The sequence below is a fragment of the Psittacula echo genome (assembly GCF_963264785.1).
Source record: "Psittacula echo genome assembly, chromosome: 17".
In the NCBI taxonomy this organism is placed as follows: domain Eukaryota; kingdom Metazoa; phylum Chordata; class Aves; order Psittaciformes; family Psittacidae; genus Psittacula; species Psittacula echo.
Genome location: NC_137753.1, coordinates 2,288,444 through 2,314,039, shown reverse-complemented (window position 1 = coordinate 2,314,039; position 25,596 = coordinate 2,288,444). Strand labels below are relative to the sequence as shown.

At 45.6% G+C, this 25,596-nt stretch overlaps 2 protein-coding genes across 3 annotated transcripts in view; both read right to left on the bottom strand.

The window, feature by feature from the left end:
- Positions 1 to 192: 192 nt before the first annotated feature.
- VAMP3 (vesicle associated membrane protein 3) lies at positions 193 to 4,329 on the bottom strand. The gene is made up of 5 exons (XM_080631389.1): positions 4,230 to 4,329; positions 2,815 to 2,896; positions 1,975 to 2,133; positions 1,233 to 1,284; positions 193 to 491 (listed from the first exon to the last, which is right to left on the bottom strand). Coding segments are annotated over exons 1-5 (315 nt in total). The 5' UTR covers positions 4,232 to 4,329; the 3' UTR covers positions 193 to 471.
- A 3,972-nt stretch (positions 4,330 to 8,301) lies between these two features.
- Positions 8,302 to 25,596, bottom strand: part of CAMTA1 (calmodulin binding transcription activator 1) — a 221,624-nt gene continuing 204,329 nt past the window's right edge. Inside the window, exons 18-23 of one of the 2 annotated variants that reach the window (XM_080631333.1) lie at positions 25,056 to 25,127; positions 24,116 to 24,136; positions 20,948 to 21,141; positions 20,708 to 20,782; positions 16,235 to 16,265; positions 8,302 to 8,530 (exon numbers count right to left, since the gene is read on the bottom strand). In XM_080631333.1, coding sequence (XP_080487459.1) covers positions 8,498 to 8,530; positions 16,235 to 16,265; positions 20,708 to 20,782; positions 20,948 to 21,141; positions 24,116 to 24,136; positions 25,056 to 25,127 — 426 coding nt within the window. In that variant the 3' untranslated portion in view covers positions 8,302 to 8,497. The remainder of the gene's footprint in view (positions 8,531 to 16,234; positions 16,266 to 20,707; positions 20,783 to 20,947; positions 21,142 to 24,115; positions 24,137 to 25,055; positions 25,128 to 25,596) is intronic. The other variant, XM_080631332.1, reaches the window with a different exon arrangement.

Genomic DNA, 25,596 nt, shown 5'->3' with positions numbered 1-25,596 from the left:
GCTCTTTTATTGGACGACGCGAACCCGGCGGGGCGGGGCCGCCCCACACCGCCCCTCGCGCGTCCCCGCCCCTCACGCGCCGCCGCACGCGGACCCCGTGCGCGCGCCTGCCCCGCCGCCACGTGCGGCACCACTCGCCCCTCCCCGGTAGGCGGTGCCACCACCCCCCCACCCCCCCCCCCCAAACCGGGCTCCCGCGCCGCTTGGTCCCAGGTAACGGCAGCACACGGAGCCCGGCACCGAGCGGGGCCAGCCCAGCGCCAGGCAAGGCACCTCGTGAGACGGGCCGTGCTTGTTAGTGATTAATGGCAGGAGTGTCTTAAGGCAACAAGGTGAAGTTAGTTCTAACATCTCAGTAATCAAAACAGTTTGGCTTTAAACAGCAGTAAATGGGCTGAAAAAGGCAGCGGGTTTCAAGTGGAGAGGCTGAAGATAAGGCACCTCCAGGGGATCCGAGTTTCTTCCTGTAACTCATGAATATACGCTCCAGACTACAAAAAGAAGAAAGAGGTTGGACAAAGGACAGTCTCCTTCAGCCCTGACAGTGCTGCAGGCAAAGAACCTCATATACTAGAGATAACGAAAGAGATATTTAAGAGTTCCCTATAGTGGCTTTCCTAGTTTTAGTTTTCCTCTGTGCTTGCACACCAGTATTTCTCACCCAAGACTACACATCTGTTGGCAATGGTTATGCGGTGTTTCTTACTGTATTACAGCACAAGCAAACTTTGTCCTCCCATGAAATGCTTGGGGATCAAGGAGAATTCAGATCAAACACTGGACTGTACATTTCCTGGTCTGCTGTCACGACCCAGCATTAGTATCACTGCACTCAGCAGCAAAGTCTCTACTACCACAGCAGTGCCCCTGGAACTGACACCCTGGATTTATCTAGCCAGAAGCTGGGGGACAAGAAAAAAAAGTTCTCGGACAAGGGAGGGGAAATTGTATCTCTCTTTACACTACTGCAACACACAGCTGTACAAAACCAAGGCTGTTCCTGTATTCCAAGTCCTTGCTGTTCTCACTGTCACATGTTTCACTGCATAAAGTGGTTGAGATTCAGCTATTGGAGCTCCCACAGTGGTCACAGTTCACCACTCACTGCTATTTCAAACTAATGTTTATATACTTCCAGCTGAGTATCGTGGCGTTATTTAAGCTGTACCCATCAGGGAATTAACACCATCTATTCCAGCTCTATGAGAAACCCCCATTTTGGTAAAACTTACCAACAATGATGATGATGATCAGGATAACAACAGCTATCAATATCACCCACATCTGTGAAGAAAGCCATACACACTTACTACAAAGCAGGCAGCAGCATTAACTGGCCTCCAGGGTACAGAAACACAGCCACTGCAAGGTACTTTTGCACCAAGTGCTAAATCCAACACAGCAAGTAACACTTCCTCAGTAAGCAAGCTCAAGACACACTCTAAAGCAGGCTGTGCACACAGGCAAAGCAGACCAAATTCTTTTCCACTGTGCCTCCATGCAAAGCCTGGCGCAGGTGACCATACAAGCAGGAGTCAAGAACTATTAAACCCCATTTCCACTCTCACCCTATACCGTGTCTTTCACCATTTTTGCTGCTCACTGAAGATTATTCTAACCTTTGCCAACAGCTCCAAAGTCTGAGTGAGCTCTTTCTGCTTTCTAATACTTCCTGCACTTTTACTCAACCCATGCATTTTTGGCTGCCTTCTTCCTGTTCCCCAAAGCCTCAGATTACTGAGGTGTTTCCCTCTGGCCATTACCACATCAGACAGAGTCTTGCACCAAGTAGCACCACTGGTAATCCAGCTTTTGGTTACTTTATCTAACCACTACACCACATCGTAAAAAACAGATGTAACTTAAGTAACATCGGATAAAGTCATTTCTGCCTTTTGAGATGCTGACTGTAATAGTAATAGCCTTCACTGCAGTATGGTATAGTGTATTGTACAGTAGACAAGCCATGGTTACCTTACAGTTCTTCCACCAATACTTTCTTTTCAGCTTGGCTGCACTGGTCTCAAACTGGGAAGCTCCTGCCTGCAGTGCATCAGCACGGTCATCCAGCTCTGACAGCTTCTGATCTCGCTCCAATACCTTGTCCACGTTCACTCTCATGATGTCAACAACCTGCATCAGTTAATGCTTAAAGTTATCAGTGGTACCAACCAGTGTGGAACTGCAGGCAACAGGCAGCAACACACAATACTCTCAATGTGCTTTTCTCAAGTAGGAGCTATTGCCTTTAGTAAACCCAGCCATAAGCTTACACAAAACTGTGAAATCCGCCTGTGGCTGGAAGTCCCTAATGCCTACTTTAACATGCCAGGAGTGCTGGCATTCCCTTGAACCTGGGGCAGAATTCCTCATCCGCTTCAGAAGGAGCTGAAGCATATACACATGACAGTCAACCACATGTCAAACACCACTGTCGGTAGCCAGCCTGGCTTTTGGGCTCTGCAGAAATCCATAGGTGTCATATTTGACAGTCAGCCTCCTTTGCTATTGATGAGAGATAAGCCTGTTCTCTGTAAGAACAAAGGTTTTTATCTTATGCCAAATCCTCAAGCATTAGATTTGCAGCTAACGTCTGACAGTGGTAACTTTGCTCTTCCTCCAGCTGAATGGGTTTTCCTTTTTAACCTTTGCAAGAGTTAAGATGACACAAGTATAACAAAGCAAGGTGAACGATGCCAGGCCTCCCCTTCACATAATGAAGAGGAAACCACCCAAAACATCCCTTCCAATATAAATTATACAAATTTCCTGAAAGTAAAACTGATATATGCTGATATCAGACTAGACTTTTACCTCATCTACTTGGTGTTGAGTTTGCTGAAGACGACGGTTACTGCCAGCAGCCACATTTGAGCTCCCAGGAACACTGGCTGACCTGCAGTAAAGAAAGTCACCATTATTCTGTTCAGCTTTGGACAGGCTGTGGTTTTGGTTTCAAGTCAATACCCTTATTGTACACAAGTTATCTGACATTCCTGACAACTGGGAACTTGCATCCTTGGAATAAATATGGGGCGGTTTCCTGCTGGAGAAGTGATGTTTTAACAACTGAGAAGAAGTGTAAGTCATGCAGTGTCCCAAACATCTTGCCACTGAATTGCTCAACATGCTAAACAACGGCCGTGGATTGCTAATACTATGGTTTGCAGTAACGCATGTGACAACTCCTACAGTGGCTCACAGGGCCTAAGTTTCCAGCTACAGAAATTTACAAAATATTAAATACAGAAGCTTAATTCTAACTACACACCCTTAACAGTGCTTGCCTCTGTCTGTTCTTTTGAAGCAGTTAACACAGAGCAAGAGAAAGCACAAGAAAGAAAAAGCATTCAGCATAGACAAGAATTCATCTCTGCTCGGCTCTGAGCTCAGGCTATCCACTTCTCTTTACCAGCTACAACGCCCTGCATCTCTGTAACGGATGCACGAACCTCTGCATGTGCTTCTCACACCAGTTTCACCGTGCTCTTGTTGCATCCCTCTACATCTATTTGTACTTCATTTGCTCTCCCACATTCTCATTTCTTCTGCATCAGAAGCATGTACTACTGAGTGCACACTCGAAAGGGCTGAATCTGAGTATTGGCTACATTTACAGACTGACTTCTAGTTTGCACACAACATGCGAACAACATGTGCACACGCATGCACACAACGAGCGAACCAAGAAGCCTGTGACAAGGCTCAAACGCAGCGCACGCACAACACAGTACAACCACTCCTCTGTTTTGGCACTGAAGCCGCTCTTTCACCGCTGCTCCCAGACTGGAGCGTCGGAAATGAAACCTCTTCCTGAGCGCAGCGCTTCCAAACTCAGCCCCCACTCAGGCACCAGAACGCGCTTCCAGCGCTCCGGCTGCGCGGGCAGAGCTCTCAGACCCGCCTGGGGCTGGCCGGACTCCACCCAGCCACCACAGAGCCCCGGGACGGCACCGCCCGCCCGACAGGGAGCCGAGCGCTCCGGTAGCAGCCGGGGCCGCGCCTCAGGCCGTGCGGACCCAGCGACGGCGGGGCTCGGTCTCCGGCCACCGTCCGCGCCCAGCAGCGGCCACACAGCAGCTCCCGGAAGCCACCACAGAGGCCCCCGGCCTACCCCGCGCAGCGCAACAGGCCTGCGGCTGCTCCCGCCGCCCCCCCCCCCGGAAGCGGCCGCCTCGGCCCGGCCTAGCGCAGCTCCACAGCTCCCCGGGCCGCGGCCCCGCACTCACATCTTGCCGGCGGGTCGAAGCGCCCAGACGGAACCCAACGTGAGACCCACGCAGCCCGGCAGCGCCCAGGAAATGACGACACACCCGGGAGCGGCCGGGGGCGGAGCATGAAAGCCACGCCCCGTAAAAGGGCGTGGTCACACGGCGTCCCGCCCCCCCGCAAGGGCCGGGGCCTGATAAACCACGCCCCCGGGCCTGACGCTACTGTCGGGGGCGTGTGTTTGCGGGGCTGTTACCGCCGTGCTAGTCACCTCCCCCCGCTCCATTCAGCCCCGCAGAGCCCCGGGTCCCTGCTGTGTGCGCGCTGCAAGGGGCGCCCCCCCCCTTCCTCCGGACAGCTCCGGTGCGGTGCAGGATTGATGCACCCAAGACCCCGGCTCCATGCGGCAGCCCCTTGGAAGTGGTGCAGCAGCACCGCGAGCGCTCGGGGGGCGGGATGTGCTGTGTGACCGCCTCTGCACCACTTGTTCTTATGTCATCCCTTTCCCCCATTACTCATTAAACTGCCTTTGCCTCGCCCCAGGTGTGTTTTTCCGTGTTCGCCCTTCCAATCCTCTTCTCCCATTCCCCTGCTTGCGGGTAGGGTATGGGCTGTTCAGATTATAACCCATAAGAAACTAGATTCGATTTACAAGCAGGTCATGTAATAGAAGAAACACCCTTTTCTCAGGGTTACAGTGACTACAGGGCACTCCAGCACTCAGCAGGATGAGAAGGTTACAGAAAGGCACACGCTTTGTATGGGGAAATTTTCTTTGTTTTTAATTTACAGCAGAAAGAATATAAAGCATTCAGAAAACATTTTCCATATTTTAAGGGCAATTCAAAACATTTTGCATGGTTCCAGCAGCTGAGTTCTTCAACAGATCCATTGATTCAGTGATGCTTTACATGCACGGTTACAAAAATAAAACTTACAAAAGAGAAGACATCTATACTAGTTTTACATGCAAGTCTTGGGGACCCCCCATTGGGCACCAGCTATTGTGTGGAACTGCCATAAGCGTGCAACCAGAGAGGGGGTTCATGTTATATTCTGTATTTCTTTCACACAGTATTTCTGCTGTCGAATGTGTTTCACAAAGGAGCAATTCCATGATCAGAAGACAGAAGCTCTGGCTCCTAGCACTTGGGAATTCGAATTTTCCTGGAAAGCTGCACTTACTCATCTTCCATGAAAACGTTAAGTTCCACAACCAAGAAAAGGGTGAGCGGGAATCACTTCACTGCAGGGGAGTCTTTAACTCCCCAGTGGTACACTGAAGGGTTATGGCCTGACACAACAAAGCACTTCGAAGCCGTACTTAGCTCCAAGCATGCGAGTAGTTCCAGTGTGCCCATGGAATTGCTTGCATGTTTAACAGCAAGTACACGCTTAGAGGTTTGGCTGAAGCAGGATCTAGATTGGTAGATACACCACCAGGCCCATGGATCTGGAAGAGTAATTCGAAATAGCTCTGTATATTACTGAACGCTTTGCTGTAAAGACAGGGAGTTCAAACATTTCCACTGAGGTCACTACTCTTGTCAGGAAAAGGTCGATTCTATATTGTCACGTATTGGTGAATGGGAGCAACATTTTGCTTTCAAAATGTCAAGGAGTTCTTCCAGTATTAATACAGAGCATTTCCAATTCATTCCAAAGGGAATTCTTCGGCGTCTCCTGTTCCCTTTTTGCGCAAGAGGAGAATTTAGCGGTTCAGGTCCCAATTCCACCCAGTGAATGGAGGCCGGAGGCTGCCCACAGGCAGGTGTGAGCACCAGGCCAATTCCTTGTCATTTCCAATTGAATCAGGTCATAAAGCAGCAGTTCAGAAATGTACACGAGAATTCGGATAATGAGCTATAGCACATCTACTGTAATTCAATGCTGGCAGTGAAAAGAAGTAATTAAAAACAGGTACAATTATAGAAAAGGCACCAAGAGCACTGACCCCAGTTTTCCTTTTCCCCCCCCCAACAATCTTTGTTTTTCACTCTTCTTTTTAAAGACACCAGTTTAAAAGCTTCTTAATGTGTGAGTATTTTTAGGCTTCACAACAAGCCTCGCATTTACACATTGCGTTGGTGGCCGGGATCAAGCAAGAACAACTATTCCAAAACCAACATCCCAAATCTACACCGGTCCATTCAAACTGCCACGAGCAGAACAACACACGGGAGCAGCTTCTGAGCTCAGACACGTGGACAGAACCCACAGCAACGCCACGCACCTCAGGAGTTCCTTCCCTTACATTCCTGTGTATTGAAGCTCAGAACCTGGTTCCCATTGCCAAGAACTGTGTGACAGCTTTAAGTGAGTAGTTCAATTTACAAACCACCTAATTTCTTTGGCTCCTCACTATGTGGAAATAGCAATAATATACCATGACACCCCTACGAGATCAGTTTGCATCTTTTTTTTTTTAAAGTTTTACTTAATTTTTTTTAATTTTTTGTGCAATTTTATGACATTTTCGGACTTCCAGCAGGAGAGATGAAAATGTGAAACATATTTCCTACTTTTGTACTATTTTTTTTTGTCTTTTTTTTTGTCTTTTTTTTTTTTTTTTTAAGGTTTTATGCTCATTCTAAGTGTTCATTATTGGAGTGAGTGTATGGTGTGAAGCTAGATACAGGTTTCTTTGTACTCTTATGATTATCTGCTTTGCAAAAGTAACTCAATTTTCTTAAGCGATATCAGCATTCACATTACTTGGCACCATTGGCAAAATAAAATATACCCAGAAAGAAAAGGGGGGGGGGGGAAGAAGGAGGCAGGAAGAACGAAATGAAACCAACCAACCCAAGGTCCTGGTAGCCAAAATCAAATGTAAACAGATCCTTTTTTTTTTCTCTTTTTTTCCTTTTTTTTTTTAATTAATGTTGCTCTGCCTTTTTTTTTTCCTAAGTCTAAATACAGCAGCTCTTTTTTTTTTTTTTTTGCCATTTAAGTCATGCTTTAGCAAAAATGTTCTTCTAAAGAACATTTAAAATAAAGATTTTTATAGTGAAATAAAGTTTTTTTTGTTTCATTGTACAGACCATAGCCACTAATGCTTTGCTTTGTTCATTTCTTTGTCTTGAGTTCATGCACATATCTCTTTGTTTTATTATATACAGTATGTACAAACAATACATCCACACTCTGCTCGTTCATTCAGACAAAACTATACAAATAATAATTTTATCTTGCCAAGTTATTGACCCTTTGTGAATAAAATATTTAGTAATTAATCAATATATTCCCTTTCAAATAGTTTTTTTTTCTCATTTTCCATTTCTACCTTCTATATATACAGAAACTGCCCAGATTTTGATGAAGTAGCCAAAATAAGAAAGTTACTGGCCAGAATGCAGCACCACTCTGATCTTTAGGTGGTATAAAATGTCCAGGCAACGTATGTGTGTGACTGCAAAACAACAAGAGGTTGGACGAGTACTCAAGATAAAAAGCTACGTGTTTCACAACCCATCTGAAGAACTGAATTAAAACAACAGTCCATGAAAGTAAGGCTAGAAAATAAAGTGCTGAACATGAGAGGAAGGACATGACCACTGATATGTTTGCAGGTTCTAGTAAAACAAGAACAAAACAAGAAGTGTTTAAACTTGCTTAAGCTGCTCTCTCCGTTCCTCGCGTTACCCGTTTGTCTCGCACACCAACCCCTCCTCTAAGTTCCCACGGGATGTATTAAAAACCTGCAGATTAAAAAAGTTGCATTAAGTGTGCTGTAGAGATTTAAATAAAACACAAAGGACAGAAGTGCGAAGGAAATGAGGATGCATGGACCCCATAAAGATGTACTGATCTAAAGCCCCTCCACTGAGACTCTCAAAGCTTCAGTTGCTTGGAGATGACCGACAGGTGCAGGAACAGCATTCTCGTGTTGCTTGTGCATTCCCACCTTTTCTTAACAATATTTTTGGTATAATATTTGTACAGTTCCACATGTTGTTTAATACAGCCCTATATGAAAAGGATAATTAATCGCTTCTTCCTTCTCGGAGAATGAAGCAACTCACAATTTCCTCCTGGTGTCTTTTGTTTTTCCCCATGATCCAACAGAAGATTGAGTTCCAAGATGTCTTGCTGAACAAATTAAAAGTTGTCCATGAAAGTGCAAATGCAATGACCAAAACATTACTGTTAAAATCCTGCAGCTGGTATTTCCAGACCTGCAGTGGGTATTTTGTTGTTGTTGTTGTTGCATGTCTCTGCTAAAAACAGAAAATGAAAACAGTCTGAAAAGCAATGTCACATTGCTACGGGATGCTGCTGCGTATCTTCAAGTTCCTTGGCCTTTTTCAATTCTTTCACTCTGAAAAAACAAAGAGGAGCTATGTAACACTTCTGTTGCAAACCTCTTTCCAGACAGACAAACCAAAACGATTCCTCACTCTCAACTCCCGTGCAAAAGAGCCAGCTCCCACAGGAATGACAGGAGGGGGAGATGGTCCTGAGACCACAAACAGTTGGAAGCGCAAGAGTGGGCCGCTAGAAACCTGACACAAACACATGCGGAAATAGCTATTTCCAGCTCCTGTTCTTCCCTGACATTGGTCAGGCTCTGTTCTGGAATTAGCCTGTTTAGTCATGTGAGGGCTCCTGAACTGATTCTGCTGCTGTTCCAGCTGTTATGGCAAAGGGGCTGCTCGGCACTGAGCTCGTCTCCCCACATCTCTGAAGCGGTGCCAACTCAATGCTGTGCCCAGTGCAGGAGGGAAAATCAGTCAGTCATATGGGAAGATTGATCCTGATACACAATCTCACATAAGAAAGTGTTTATGTGTGAGCAGAAGAACCGGTATGGGTGTGAAGGTAATTTACTTCACACTTCCTCCAGCTGCTGCGAGTGGCTAGAGCTTATGTTTTCTAGCATGTTGTTAGCTGTAGATTCCCAGTTTCCCCTGGCAAGCAGTGAAGGACACTGCGTGACAAGGGAGATGAGCCTACAACATGGAAGAGTCACTCTCCCTAGATGTGGCCTAATGCTTCAGTTCTCAGCTCTTTAAAATGCATGCCATACATTACCTCCTCTAGCACTTGTCAGCATAAGAACTAAACCATCCCTAAAAGCTGAAGTAACTAAAAGGATGAAGAGAAGGGAATCATTTCAATCGCATCGAATAAAGCAGAATGCTGCATCAGTGTTGGAGCAGCAGCAATCCTCTGTGTGTCAGGGAAGGCTCCCAGAGCAAATCCACAGGGACTTTGGATTTGGACTGAGCGTGGAGCAGCAGGGAGCTCCTCTCTGTCGCATGCCTCCACATGTCTTCCCCCTCCTACTGTGAGGGGAGGACCCCCCAAAAGGACCTAAATGGAGGTGATTTAAGAAGGCACGTACATGCTCAACTGCTGCAGCAAAACCTGAAAGGACAAATAACAAAGGTATGGTACAAAGAACTGCGCCAGAGCTGCAACTCTGTGTAACAGAACCCAATTAAGAGTGAATGAATTTAACAAAGCCTAGGTAAATACAGATAGCAAAGGATGCTGGGAGAGCTAAGCAGCAGCAATATCAGTTTATAGCTTCTGTAGTAGGCTTCCACTCACACATCCTCCTTTGGCTCTTGCACCAGCTTGCTAATATAAGGATACGATGAAGGCTATAAACTGATCTCTATAAATAGGTCTCCATTTCGCTGTTTTATTTATTAGGTTTTCTGCACACACTATTACTCAGAATCACAGTCAAAAGGGAGCTGGCTGCTTCTCTTTGTTTTAGTTGACTCAAAGCTCTAGCACTCAGGGGTGTTCTCTGTGAAACTGGAGGAAACAGGAACTGGTGACTAAATCGCACTAACCCATATGCAGGTCAGACCTTTGCTAATTACCTGAATTCCACTGAGCAGTTTGAGAATACCATGTATGGAAAGACAGAGGGCTCTGCTAGTCCAAATGCACATGCCCTTTTCAGAGCTGGAAGGCCAACATCCAAAAGGAGCCTTGATACTCCTCTGAAATCGAGCCCAGAAGAGGGGTGCCTCAGTGCAGAGGCATCTCCCAGATGCCGAGAAGCGCTCTGGTCCCCAGGCTGAGGAAGAGGCAAGGCAGCTGGCAGCACCACTACTTCTGGGTTCCTCCTTGGGCAGCCCTGTGCTGAGCCTAAATGCCCGCTACAGCTTTACAGAGAAGCTTTCTCTGGAGGTGTTTTGGCTCTACACAAGCTGGTAGGAGTTGCAGGCATCAGGGGAGTTGGGGCTTCAGCACTGCACAGAGGCAGCAGCGAGCCCCTGCTTCTTCCCAGTGGGTGATGCGTATCAGGGTGCTACCTGCTGGGTAAGTCCAGATCATCTTTTCATTACAGCCAACACAGTGAACTGAAAACACTCACAAATGACCAACTGACCATCTTCAGTATATTTAGGTTTCCTGCAGCAGGAAAACAGCTTCTACCTTGAAATCATTACTAACACTTCTGTTACTACACCACTTAGAAGCAGACAGTGATCCAAGATCTCTGCAGTGCTAGAAGAAAGTAGTGTGCCTCAGCGCACTAGGCAATTTTTAAGGCTTAGGTAGGCTACGTTCAAGACACCATCAATTAAAGCATGATTTGCAGTGCAAATTCCAAGTGTTTTCTGTTGCACTTCAGTACTGCAATGTAAAATTAACCTGTTATTATGGATCTCTTACTGACAACATGCATGTTAGATAAGCTGGTAGCTCTTTCACTGAGACATGCTATACCTTAGTTTAGCACTTCAACATGCAAGAGCTACGCTAACAAAGCACTTTTGCTGGAAGAATGCAAGACATGCTTTGCTGCAAACTTCAACCTACAGCATGCAGTATCTGTACTGGTGCAGACCTATCCAATCTGTTTAACTGGAACACACATGCCAACAGAAGTTAATGACTACAGCACTCAACCCTTGCACTAGTACAGATTCTATTCAGAAACACGCACACTTGCCTTGCTCAAGTGCGCTTTACATTGGTTTACAGATTTTCAGCCTTGGAAAAAGGTTGCAAGTGCAATGATAATCACTGCTTTAGAACACAGGCACATACCAGTACAGGATTTCCCTATAACAACGCTACAGACTTTGACATTTGTCAGGGGTACATTCCTGAAAGATGGCTTAAAACAAACCCTGCATTCCACAGAATTTATCAACTTCAGCTTCAAGATGACCATCCAATGGATTGGGGCTAAGATCTCCTCTTCATTAGTGTTTGTTGTAATAAACCCTCTACGTTTTCAAATGCAATTAAAATACAGTTTGACCAGGGGGAATTTTAGACAAATTAGGACCCTTGAAAACAGAAATCCACCGAGTAAGTGCAGCTAGGAGAGCTTTTAAGTGAACAACATGGCATTGCCTTCCTGCTAGAAAGTGATCTTCTTTGGTTCCTATTTTTCCACTCTTAAATTCAGGCAGGGGAAGAGGGCTGACGTGTAGCCCTTGTAGCTACAGCATTAATAAACTGCTTTAAGAAAAGGGAATTTATAGGATGGTACAGCAGAAAGGATGTGCTTGGAGAAGATGTTTCAATCCAGTTCGGTAGACCCGTGGTGAGACTGTATGGACTGGGCACAAACCTCTCCAGAGGCCCACAGCACTCGTGCTGGGTTGGATCACTTCTGGAAGTGCCTCCAGCGGGATGGGGACTGGAGGTGACACACATCTGCAAGCCAGAGTGCACCAGAAAGGGAAACAGGCTGTGGCTGTTGCAAGACTCCCAACAAGAAGCACCGTCCTACTTCAGCAGCTACTAAAACCATGCACAGAATCGCAAGGACTGCGTATTTGGTTTTGCACTGATGAAGCCTTCAACAAAAGCCTCCTCAAATAACGTTGCCTCTAGACAGTAAGTGCCTCTAAGGTACAAAGTCTTTCCCTCAGCAATTGCTGAAGAGCAGATGGAAGGAAAAAGCACGTGCAATAGAGATGACCACTGATAAGCTGTCTGAATCACAGCCCTGGTGCTGACACAGAACGGGAAAAGAAGATGATTTCAACAATGAGCTTTGAACCCTGATGCTCGGGAGCTGTGTCCCGGTTCCCAGATTGCTCCAGCCAGACAAAGCTTCTGCCCTTCAAACTGTGTTACTTACTTGGACACCATACAGGAGCTTGCATCATTATGTGCTGAAGCAATGTAGAAAGCAACGGCCCCAGAAGCGAGCAGCAGCTCCTCTCCCCGCGCACCCTCCCCAGTCTCATATGGGAGTGTGTCAGCGAATGAATTAGGCCTACTTAGACCAAGTTACAGCAAACAATGGCTTTATGAGTAAAGCGTAACACAAAGCTGTTTCATCAAACCCACTCCATAATGCCCAGCCAGGGAAATGTTTAATGAATCTGAATGCTGAAGATCCGTATAGAGGACAGGGTGCAGGAGCCAGAGGAGGCTGTCTGGCAAGTTACCTGTTGCTCTGAGAGCTGAAATGGCCTGTGGGACATTTAAGAAAAGGGAGCTCTTGCCTTTTTCCAGATACCTCATTTGGGCAGCAAAACAAAAAAGACAGAAAGGCCCAATAAGAATGACACCCCCAAGCATGCAGTCTGCGATTTAACACATACATTTGAGCTCCAAACACATTCAGCCCCTGCAAGAGGTAAATGAAGCAAGAAATTACTTGGAAACCTTTCGTTGCAGGCACAGTGACACATACCCCAATATGACATTTTCCCACACATCCTGAACTCGAACAAATGGGACTTTTCGATCCCTTAAGACTTTCCCCCATTCTCAATCTCACTAAGAGCTGTAAGAAACCAGGTACTGAAATGCAATGGCCTCTGCATAGCACACATTAAAAATACACAAAAAATACAAGTCCTGGGTGCACAGGAGTAGGAAAGGGTTTGCTGCTGAAGTACCGAGAGGGAAGGGTGTGCAAGCAACAATGAAATACAGTAGATGTTGTTTATTCAGGTATGAAATAAAGTTGTACTTACCAGAGAAACTGACTTCAGGTGCTACATGCACACTCCCCAAACTGGAGAGAAGCATTCAATCAATCGAACCATTAAGAAACAGGGTGGGTGTGAGGGAATCTATTTTAAATGAAAGATGCTGTGAATTAATATGTTCTTTATTACTCATGATCGCAGGTAACAAGGGCACTTATTCTGCCCCAGAGCAGAGGGAAGTTTCACTGTAGGCAGAAAGCCACTGCCTGGCCTAATGATGTGAGAAGACTCGCTCCTTGCCATCGCTGCAGATCACCTGCCTACCAAGAGCACAGCAGAGAGGGTCACAGCTCAAGAGGCTGTGTATTTTGCCCATGTCCTACATCAAATGTCTCACACAAATTTCCCACCTTTCCATCTTGACTGATCCTGATGTAATGTATCCCATATACATTGAAACTAGTGGAATCAATTTGAAAAGGGGTTTTCAAACTGAAACATGGAAGTAAATGCTGTGATCATTTATCTGACCCTGTGCAGACTACCTAAGCACGGTGTCAGTGTACAGAATACACCAATCTGTATACTGCAGAGAGACATGTGCTTGCATACACTCCTTCAGCATATATGGATATCAGCTTGTGTCCATCAGAAACACTTACGTGCATATACACCAGCAGCATATGCACATAGGTTGCTATCAGAATGCAAAGCAGCAAAGGATTCTTTGCTGTAATAGAGTTATTTGAGCAGAACAGAAGTTAATACATTTTGTGACAATTCACAGCTTACTGATTGCAGGTAAGCAGAGAAATCTGTGAGTCCCCAGTCAATCCCACACTTGTCACTCAAAGAAAAACCTGCAAACATTACTGAACTTCCAGAATCTGCTTTCTGCTGATGTCTCCCATGTTGTTACATACACAAAGCCTTAATGTGCAACACCTGTTTCTCCTCCAATGTTGAGAACTGGCCTGTCAGTGCCCTCACTGGGCACTGGTGAGGCTGCACTTTGAATCCTGTGTTCAGTTTTGGCCCCTCACTACAAGAGACCTTGAGGTGCTGGAGCGGGGCCAGAGCAGGGCAATGGAGCTGGTGCAGGGCCTGGAGCACAGTGTGATGGGGAAGGGCTGAGGGACCTGGGGGGTTCAGTGTGGAGAAGGCTCAGGGGGGACCTGATCGCTCCCTACAAGTGCCTGACAGGAGGATGGAGCCAGGAGGGGCTGGGCTCTGCTCCCAAGGAACAAGGGATGGGACAAGAGGAACCGGCCTCAAGCTGCACCAGGGCAGGTTTAGATGGAGCTGAGGAACAATTCCTGCCCCAAAGGGTGCTCAGGCATTGGAACAGGCTGCCCAGGGCAGGGCTGCAGTCGCCGTCCCTGGCAGTGTTCATACACCAGGTAGATGAGGCCCTCAGTGCCACGGGTTAGTGGTGGCCTTGGCAGTGCTGGGGCACGGCTGGACTTGAGGAGCTTAAAGGGCTTTTCCAATCTGGTTGATTCTACGAATAAAATGTGGTCATTTGTATGCAGCATTCATTACTGTCCCATGGATATGGTGACCGACCCCAAGATTAAAGATGGTTGAACTTGCAGATGTTTTTTCATATACAAGTAGATACTTAACTCTGTCCTTACAACAGAGGAAGGCTGCTCTAATACAAATGACTAAGTGACTTACAGTGAATTTCAGTTTTCATAAACAAATTATGTTTTTTCTTCAAGACGCTTTTTGTAATCAGACACACAACTGTAGACCAAAATCCATCCTAGTTCTACACATAGCAGAAGGTTAGTTAAACCAAGTCACCCAGTTAATTCACCTTTATTCCTGAATAAACCTGCGTTAGTTGTAAAGCACATTATCATACGTGCTAAGACCTGGAGCTGTTTTTTTCCAGCTAACAACTTCACAGCATTGCTGTGTCTGCAATCGGGGTAAAATGGCAGCACAAAAGTCAGAGTTAGTTAAGAAATGTCATCAGATATTGCTTCTTTGAGCCTAACAAAGGAGCAGGCTTTAGCACGATTCATGCTCTTATTCCTAAGTCACAAAAGGCATCTGTGCAATTCAAAGTCAGCAAAACCCCATGATCAACAATTCAGTTTTCTTTTCTAAATGCTACCTGGAAGCAGGAGTCCAGGTCGCCCCTTCCTCTGCCTCTTCCCTCTTGTTGAAACAGTAGTGGTGAGCACATGAATGGTGTTATTCCTGACTGCAGTTGCTGGCAGACATCCTGCTGTCTTACAGCCTCGCAAGCGCAGGATGGCACCGAGCAGCCCTGCTGACGACTCAAGCATGTGCCTTGAAAGCCTCAGCATTCCCTTCAACCTGCCATGGGAATGCTTTGGAGTATTCCCTCCCTGCTGTCAGGTAGCAAACCAGCCCACTAACGTGACTGAGCACAAAGGCAAACGGAGTCTCTGTATGCAGAGAATGAGACTCCTGACAGAAGCTCACGTGGCACTTACTATAACGCAGTTACAGCAGCTTCATCTTCATTTTAGGGTTTTTGCTTTCCTTCCTGCTCTGTAAACAGCTGAGAGAAGCAGTTGTCAGAAGCTGGTCCTAGTAAGGCAACCAGGTGTGTAACTTACCGAAGACCAACTTCTAGAAGGTAAGTGTCGGTACTTAACCACCTTAGGGAGTAAAAAGCAGTGTGAAGACCTCTTCTGCTTCAACCTGGCTCAGGTAGAAACAAATACCCAGAAACAAATACTCCAAATGTAGGCTGCCTCTGTACTGCAGCTTCCTATGCTCTAGCCTGAAGACTGTGGCAGCCCCTCAACAAGGGACATCATTACTCATAGAGTGTGTGTGAGTGCAGACCCCACTAAGTTCCAAGGTCTACCAACAGCCGTTGTGGATACTGAAAGAATATCCCATCGACAATGCTGCCTAAGCATGCCCATGATGAATATACATGTCCTTTTCCACACATTCATGCACTGGTAACATCTACTGCAGAGCTCTGTCCTGTTACAAAAGCAGCAGTGTTAGTCATTGCAGTAGGGTTAGTTTATACAGGATTCTGTTTGATATCATTAATGGAGGTGAAACTTACTGGCGTATCTTGGCTGCAGCCCCATGCAAGCAAGCAGAAAGCAAAAATATTTAAAATGGAAGAGAGGAACTGGCTAGCAGGCAGCTACACTCACCCTTTTGTACAGCCTATGGTCCACCAGTGGGCTTCAGATTGCAAAACAATACCAAAGAGCTATTAGCACACACATGGCAATAACCGTACCTTACCAAGAGCTTCACTTCAGGGAGGAGGAGACAACACTTCTGCTTGCCTGGAGAGAAAGAACCCTTCCCGCTCCTGCCTACTGGACTCCTCCTCTTTACCAGGGAAGAGCAGTCCTGTGTTTAGGTGTTGTAGGGCAGGAAGTAATAAGCAAGTAAAATAAACCCAATTCTGTCGACCCCTGCAGCATTTCTACCTGCATCCTGCCTTCCCCCTTGCAGTGAGCATTTGTTTTCTATCTTATTGCAAATGCTCCTCCACAAAAAACACAGCAGATCATAATCCCGGCCTAGCAATGGTGTAGTTATCTCTCAGAGAAGCTTCCTAAGAATCAGAGAAAGAACAGGAGATAGGAGGTTATCTTCCCAGTGAAAATTGACTGTATGGACCATGTATGGATCCAGCTCAGCAAACCCAAACCCACTTCAGAGCTCTCAGATTTTCCTACATGTGTCATATCTGGGGATCACCAAGGAAGTGGAGTCTTTCCAAACCCATTAAATCCCCAAACCTTTGGTGGTGTCTCACACAGGACAGCATGCCTGGAGACAGCTCAACTCACAGGAGGTGTAATGGCAAGTTCGAGGTTCAAAGTTAGTCAAGGGCCACCCAATAGTACCGGGCACCATGGGAAGATGGGTGAAGCTCTCCTTGGAGAAGTTTCTGCTTCTCATTCTCAACAGACACCACTTTGGTGACAAGTCATGTTGATACCATGTTATGGCTAATGCATGTTTTTCACCAGAGTTTTTGGAATATGAGCATAGATGGACAAATACATTATTTTCCTCAAAGCCAAAAGCAAACAATACGTGTTCTGACTGTCAAAATGACCACTGCTAATGAATGACAGCTTTTGTCTCCGTGACACCTGATAATATTCAGCTACTAGAGCTCAAGTATCTTCTCTAAGAATACACTCAACCAAAACTTACATTTCTGAGTTTCATCAATGCCTATGCATCCATTACTGAGAGAGTTCTGACCACAGGATCTCTTCCAGAACACCTGAAATACTGCCTCATCAGGCAACAAGCCTAAGTTCAGGAGCTCTGAAAACACAAGACCAACATGCCTGCACACCCTAGATCCTCAAGCTGATAGAAACCACTAGTTCGTGCACTGAGCCTTTGTGCCAAAAAGCTTATAAGCAAACCAGGACAAGACGACCATCTGAGCTGTTCAAAGTGCTCGCAGAAAAGGTGCTCTCATCACTGGCTTAAAGTAGACTTCGATTAATTTAACAGAGGAAAAAACCAACCGACCAGATGGTTGCCAGGGGAAAGCCTAAGTAAATCTAGCCTAAAGGCTACAGAATAAGCTCTTAGTAAGAGTCATTTATAGGCCCAGCAACAGAATCTGCCTCTGGACAAAACCCTGGGATAGACAGCATCTTTCTTGTTCTTTTCTATGGTTGAATTTCTGAACTCCTAAGAACTGTCTTTTCCTTTCGCTCACTATCTCCACAACAGACTGCAAGCGGCTTTTGCAGCCCCCTCCCCACCTCTGTCTATCAGCTGACAGAAATCTGTAAGATTCCCTTTCCTTGATGTTCCTGTGCATGCTCTCTTCTCTCTCACTCCCTCAGATATTCCAAAAATATCCATCATTTCCATCCCTTGTACTGACAAGGCATTTGTGCTTTAACAAGTGGCTCCACAGTGCCTTCTTTATGCTACAGAGCATTTAATATTAGATGTTAGTTGTTATGGCTTCCCCTGGATATTCAGGAGCTTGGATGGCTGAAGTATTTCTTTATGGAGCCTGCGGCTTTCTTAATTTCTTGTTTATAGCAGCAGTGTGCTAATTTTGAGCATTTCAAGAGGTGTCTGCAATAGAATTCCAGCAAATAGCACTCCTCAAGCAGTGCATGGGGCTGTTAGCCTAAGCACCAGTCACACCAGCATCCTGTGTGAGCATTACACAGACACACAGACTGCAAAGAAATAATTAGGAGGCTTGTACAGAGGTGGATTTAAACTCACTTAACATCCCAAGTTTTATTACTCTATCCTTAGAAATAGGTAAGCAAGAAAAGCAGTAAGGAATAAATGCAATTATTGACCCTGGAAGTTCAGGAAGCTTGAAGAGAGCAGATAAAAAGGAAGCAATTCCTTTGTCTTCCATCTGGTACCCCCATGTACATGCACCACAAATTGGCAGGCCAGAAAGGGGCTGCAGAGCCAAGCTTGCAAAGGAACAAGTGCAGGTGGTCTGGAGGATATGGCTGTGCTGGGGAAAGCGCCTGGATTCCCCCGCTTGGGCTGAGGGTGAGGAAGCAAACAGGTCAGAGTCAGCTGCAATGCTAAAGCAAGAGAAGCTCTATCAATAAGCAGATCTCTATCACTTCCAGCATTATTCTCTTCCTCTGCAGATGTTTACATAAGTGAAAGACTTCAATCTGTCTTCAAAGACAAGAATAAAGCTCTTCTTACGACTGCTGGGAGAAAGCACATGACCACAAATGTGTGATCAGTTATTTCAGAAGGAAAAGCAAGGCTGCTCTGAGACACAGTTAACATCCTCAGTGGAAATAAGTTACTTTTTCCTTTCGTTCCTAGCCAATAACCATGGATGAATTCCCAAATAACCATAACCACTAACAAAGTGCCTATGGACACAGACGGGACTGTACTATTGCGGAAACTCAAATACTGTGCAGTGTGACATAAGCCAAGAGAGCCTACTGACAGTGGATGCCCCCTTAGTTTTCATTTCCTTTCTATACACACCCAAGACCTAAAGCCACCTCCCAGAGATGCACAGCAGCAGTGACCATGCTGCTGAAGAGAGAGGAGATGACAGACAACAGGCAAAGGGAAGGGTCCTGCCTGCAAACTCCAGTGATGCAAATGAGGAGGCTCTCTCTCTACAAAGGAGATACTGAGAAACAGGAAAGCAATGAGGTGAAGGCAAGAAAACCTGCTGGAATCATGGGCAATTTAAGCCCTGGAGAGACTAAGTTACTTGATAGCTGAAGACTTAACTGAGCATGGTTAAAGTGCATGGCACATCCTGGAAACTGGTGGGAAACCCAGGGATACAGCTATTGTGAAGTATTCTCTGGGCTTGTGTGTGAGAGCAGGCTGGAAGAACCTCTGGCAGGTTGACCCCAGAGCCTCCATGGATTGAAAAGTGCATGTGGCTTTCCCAGGGACTGCCTGGCTCTCAAGTAGATCTGAGAGGATAGAGAAGTCCTGATCCTCTGCCTGCTTCAGTAGGACATGCTGCCCAACAGACACAACAAATCCTTTTGGTTTCTTCCACATGCCCTGCTGAGGGCAAGAAGCCACGTGCTTCATCATGAACAACTGTGACTGTTTCAAGTGCATTTGGAATTGTCCTGGAAACTATAAAGCCCCCTCTCTTGTCCACACATGTTACTTCCCATTGGACCTGCAGGTAAGGAGTCCTTCCACAACATGAGCTACACTGACCTCCTGCAAGCTGCAGCTCTGCAACCCTGCAAAAAGGAACAACTCTGTGTCTAAAATCAAGTTTATCACATGCCTGCCTCTCAGAGCTCTCCTTGTTCAAACATCACTGGGCTGAACTAGACACGCTTCAAAATGCATCAGGTCTGACCAGTTCCTGAGTGGATGAAATGCATGTGCGGTGAGAATGGAGGGAGCAGAGTTGGAAACATTTGAATTTGTATTGTCTAGGCAAAGGTCCAGTTTGCAACCTGATCATATACGGGATCCTTCCACTGCAACATCAAATGCCCTGCCTGTAGCAGAGTACTGCTAGCTGCCACATGGGAGCACTCTGGCAAAGCCGGCACAGGTTCCCTGCTGGCAGGAGATGATTCACCTTCAAGTCTGTGTCTGTACTCCCATTCTGAGGTATATGTGGGGTGGCTGACATGAATTACCTCATCTGCTGCTCTGCTGGCACATACCCACATTAAAAGGAACCTGCATTTGATGAGTGTTTACCGTATGATCACGAGACCAAACTGAAGGATTTTCCAGTGTACACCAGACGTTGTCACACTTTGCACTTTCCCACATCCCATGACTGCTTTGTGCAGCACTCTCAAGCTGTAGCTATGATTCAGTAAGCCTTTTTTCCCACACTTCCTTAAGACCAACTTTCAAAGTTGTAAGTCTTGCTTTGCTCACAGTTTCCTTATTCTGCATCTGCCCAACAGAACTGGGGCTGTTTTACCATACCAGCAATGGATCTAAACATGATTCTCCTTCAGCAACAGTCCCGAGTTAGAGATTCCATTTTTGTCAGTGACACTTGGAAGCAGCTGGGCTTTGTTATTTGATTAAAAGACCTGTAACAAGCTGATTCTATTATCCTTTACATCCCTGACACACATGAACATTGTTGCATTGCTCTAATGAAGGGCAGATACCAGAAGACAGTGTCATACCTGTGGCGGCAGCGTCGTAAAAACCGCATAATCTTGCGAGCAGCTTGATCCTGCTTCTTGGTAAGCAGACTGCTTCTAAACACAAGAAACCCAACACTGAAGTGTAGGCAAAACTGGGGAGAACAATGCTAAATGCAAGAGTAATTATCCTATAGCCCTTTGTATATTATAGCACAGCCCTGATCAGTGTCAAAACAACACATAGAGATCGTGGTACCATCTAAGAGCGCAACAGCTCACCTGAGTTTCTGTTGTACAATGGTGGCTGCCCGACGGTTTTGCCTCCTCTTCCCACATTCCTTGTAGCTGCGATAGTACTGCTGGATCAGCATCGCGGCTCGGCGGCTCTGCTGGAATTTCTTCTGCTCATAGTAACTTCGGAATTTGCTCTGGATCAGAATGGCAGCTTGCGTCATCTTCTTGTAAAGTGCATACTACCAGAGAAACAAAAAGAAGCTGAGGCAGTCCACTAAACCCAGCTGGCTCCTATGGTGAAAGATTCTTGTGGCACTAAGACATGACGAGAAACAAACAAGTATCTAACTTGCTGATTGGGAACTGCATGAGAAAAGGGTGATGGCAAACTGGACCAAGTGGGAGATTAGGTGCAGAACCTGGTCTGCATCAAGAAAGCAACTCCCTGCTTTGCTGACCCTTTGACAAGATTCACAGAATCATAGAAAGGTTTGGGTTGGAAGAGACCTTTTAAAGGTCACCTAAGTCCAACCCCCCTGCCATAAGCAGGGACATCTTTAGAACAGGTTGCACAGAGCCATGTCAGGCCTGACCTTCATCTACCACCTCTCTGGGCAACCTCTTCCAGTGTCTCATTACTCTCATCATAAAGAATTTCTTCCTTAAAACTAACCTGAATCTCTCTTTCACTTTAAACCCACTACCCCTTGTCATATCCCTACAGGCCCTGATAAAAAGTTTGTCCCCATCTTTCTTATAAGCCCCCTTTAGGTATCAAAAGGCTGCTATAAGGTCTTTCCACAGTCTCCTCCAACAACCCCAGCTCTCTCAGCCTGCCTTCACAAGAGACGTGCTTCATTCCTCTGAGGTTTCATTTAATCCCTAGTCTGCAGAGGCTTTACAGGACACACTAATGACCACATCCAGTGGTACTATACTTATGGACACCTTTGGAACAACTGAAGCTGATCCTGAGTGGTGTTTATACTGTAGTGGGCCTGTACTAGAGATGAATCAACTGAGTGCACTTACAGGAACTGTTTGTTTCCCTTACAGCGTGCAGGATGCTCACTTCTATGCAGCCACTGTTTGTAAAGACTCATACTAGCAGTAAAATATGCCCAACTAAGTGACTGTAAGGATAAAGCAGTGTGAATGACTGCAACTAAAACCAAAAGACACTTGTGTCTTCATTTGAAAATAGCTTTTAAACAAATTGCTTTTATAAGGACTGAACTTGCCATTTACAAGTTATTCCACTTTCCTGGGAGGAATAACTTTTAAACAGCTCATTCTTGTTTCTGTGCCACAGCACAGTACTGCAGGAGTTTTGACTGCTCACACAGCCATGTAAATGCATTCCAAATGGAATAATGTATGACCCAAACCTCACAACAGTTAGTTAAGCAAATCTAATCTTGAGCCCAAGGCACAGGCAAAACTAAATCTCATTAGAAGTCTGTACCGAGCATCCAGTGAAGTGGCAAATCTGGATGAGCATCTAAATCTCCCTCTAGCACTGTATTATTTCTAGGCCCATGATTCCAAATAAAGCAGGCACAAACTCTTAAAGTCTTCTTTATTCTACATCCTTTTCCTTTCAGAGCATGCAAGCAGATGGCCACTTCACAGATACTGTATGCATTCATGCATGCCTTTAAAAGCCCTTTTTAAAACTGAGATGTAGAATCATGTACAGACTTCACACCTCTGAGCTAACACTGCAGCAGAGGCGTTGTCTTTCCTGATGTCAGTTTGAAAGTTTTAACACTTTCAACACTTATGTGTCTGCTGTTCCCGAATGTTTTATCAGTGATGACTTCTGCTCCCTTTATCAGACAGATGAGACACAGAAATTGCAGCCACTGCCCTCAACAGGGTAATGTCCTAACAGATCCCAATGGAGTTTTTCTGTCTAATGGGGGAGGGAGGGAACAACAAAAAAACACCAACCAAAAGGCAAACAAACACCTCCCCACCCCTCAACATCACCCCAAAGCAAAGCCCCCTCCAATACCATCACAGACCACCATTTACCAAATTTCACTTTTTGGAATTGAAGCAGTCAGCAGATGCAGTTCTATTTTGCCATTCGTAATTGCCTTTTTCATTTTTATTTTTTGTCATTTTTCATTAAATGGATCAGATTCTGATTTTAAATCAGCTATTTTATAAGTCCACTCACGGGGTGGTCATGGTTATCCTGCACATTTTTAGCCCAGATGGGATCTCTGTGGCTGAGTTACAAACCCCCAAATAGAAGGGTTCAAATACAAAACTGATGTGAGCTGTGACTGTTCCAATCTAGTCATAAGCCTGATCTCAGCAGTACAGTAACATGATAGAGGAATAAGGCATGTGAAAGAGAAAATAGCAGTCACTGGACAGACTAGACCCCAATACGTCTGCATTCAACTCTAAGACCCACTTAGCTTATAAGCTGCTCCCTCTCCTTTTCCCCTCCAGCTGGGAAGAGAATAAACGAAGTCACCTAACTTCTGGGAAGTGCTAAGGCTCTGCTAGTGCAGGGATCCCAAAAGCTCAGCTCACTTGTGCTGACAGAAAGAGCATGCCTCGCCTCCTGGGTACCTCTGAGAAGAGTTCAGCTCGCCCTACTCTCCGGAGAAAGCAGGACATTGCACAGCACAGAAATCCATCTTTACAGTAGAAAATGATTGGCTCTGAACAGTTTAAGACTTGCATCAACAGTCATGCCTCCAGTATGAGCACAAATATAGATGGTGGTCTTAGGAATTCAGGGCACAGGTATTTCAAAGGTTCCAAATACTCTGGCAGGCAGGCAGAATGCAGAGGACATTAGCTATATGGGTGGGATAAATGTTCTCCTGTGCTCCCCAAATGCCAAGGCAAAGACCATTGAGTGATGGCAAATCAGCAGCCAAAATGGAAAACTTGTCCTCTGGAAACTGGCTTCAAAACCTTCCCCACACCGCAGCCCATCACTGCTTATATGAGTGCTTGTAGGAGGAGACCGAGTTTCTTGTAGTTGTACTACTACATTGACACACTGCGGCAGGGCAGCCCCTACACGTCTCCCATAACGTTTTATAGTGACTTCTCAACCACAGGTATTTCTTAGTGGATACTATTAAAACATTGCACTAAATGCCAGGTTCTCCTGGTTTATATTGAATGTGAAACTTGGTGACCCACAGGGAATCGTTTCCAAAATAGTGTTTGTATTTGTATTACCTTCAAGGCTATCCAAGTAAGCTTAGGAAGAAACAGAAAAATACACAGTTAATGTTAGTTCTGCAAATAAAGAATGAAAAACTAAAACCCCAAAACCATCTTCTTTCAAAAAGAAGCGATTCCAGGATCCAGGACAAAGCAGATTGTCAAGCAGTTTTGGAAAGGAATTAAGCTTCCCTATTACAGGAAACCTCACTCCAGAATGACAGCCATGTGATAGGTTGAATGTGAATCACGATGCAGTCACCTAACACTAGAAAGGCTTCCCAAAGGTAATGAAAGAGCACAGGCATCGTGCCTTTTATTTTACATAGCATGCTGCCTGACATCAGACAGCCTGAGTCTAGCCAGGTACAGTGAAAAGAGGGATGTGGACTCCAGCCCCTGCCCCAACCAACCAACCAAAACCCAACCAGAGGAACAAAAAGGAAAAGGTATCTTCTTCTTCTGGGGTTGAGAACTCAGCCTAAAAGTGGGTCTCCAACTACAGTCTGGAGAACAGCCTCAGCCCTGGAACAACTCACATCAAGCTATAACACGGGACTTCCCACAGGTTAAAAGTTGAGGATGTGCAAAATAAAACAACCTAGTTTTCATCTTCACCTTTAGCAAAGGCGAAACCAACTTCAATTTCACAATGAAATTTGGCAAGCAACTAGTCAGAGAATAGTCTCACCAGGTTATAGCATGCATAAAGGCCAATACGGAAAACACCACTGCCCTCTGTCTCATAGCAAAAATGCAGGCATCAACACAAAATACTTTTAAGGATTCCCTCCAAAATTAGGATTCAGGACATGAATTTTCCTCCTTTTCAGTTGTGCCTGAGCAGGCTATTTCATTACTGCATGCTGGGAGGAACAGTGGGACAATTCCCCTTACAAAGGGCTGTGTCCATGGCACTTACACGTGTTTCATAACATTTCACTTCCTTCATTACCTGTTTGTATTTTCGGTAGCAACGCTGAATGACAGCAGCAGCCACCTCTTGCTGTTCCCGAAGAGGACGACCCTGTGCCAAGAAGGAAAGAAGCAGTAAGCACAGTGCACTGAAAACCAGGACAAATGATGTTAACTGGCTCACAGAACCCTGCAGGGCACCTACTTCTAAATCTCTCCTATAAGTGCCCAATTCAGGCCTAGGCACTTCCAGGAGATGTCTCTACTGTCAATTCACCTAGGGACAAACCCTGGAAACTGGAGCTTTACACCAACTGAGCATCTGATTTCTCTCCATATATATAGAGTATATTTTGAGGATATGCTTTGTGAGTGCTGTTCCAGCACAGAAGACATGCTATGGCATGACATGCTCTCTCCAGCATGGTAGTTGCTGGGTAAACCTTGACAAGCAAATGCTTCAAGCACTGAAAAGGTGATGACAGAAACTCTATTTTTGTCCCAGAAGAACCTATTACCCACATTTTGTTGTGTTACGAATACTCTCTCACACCTAACAAGGAAGACATTGGATGTTTTGG

Bases quoted from the DNA above. Each gene is read 5' to 3' on its own strand.
- VAMP3 (XM_080631389.1), bottom strand. The intron at 2,134-2,814 runs GTAAAAGTCTAG...TAACTGATGCAG, and splicing joins CTCAACACCAAGTAGATGAG to GTTGTTGACATCATGAGAGT. The intron at 1,285-1,974 runs GTAACCATGGCT...CTTTCTTCACAG, and splicing joins ATTGGTGGAAGAACTGTAAG to ATGTGGGTGATATTGATAGC.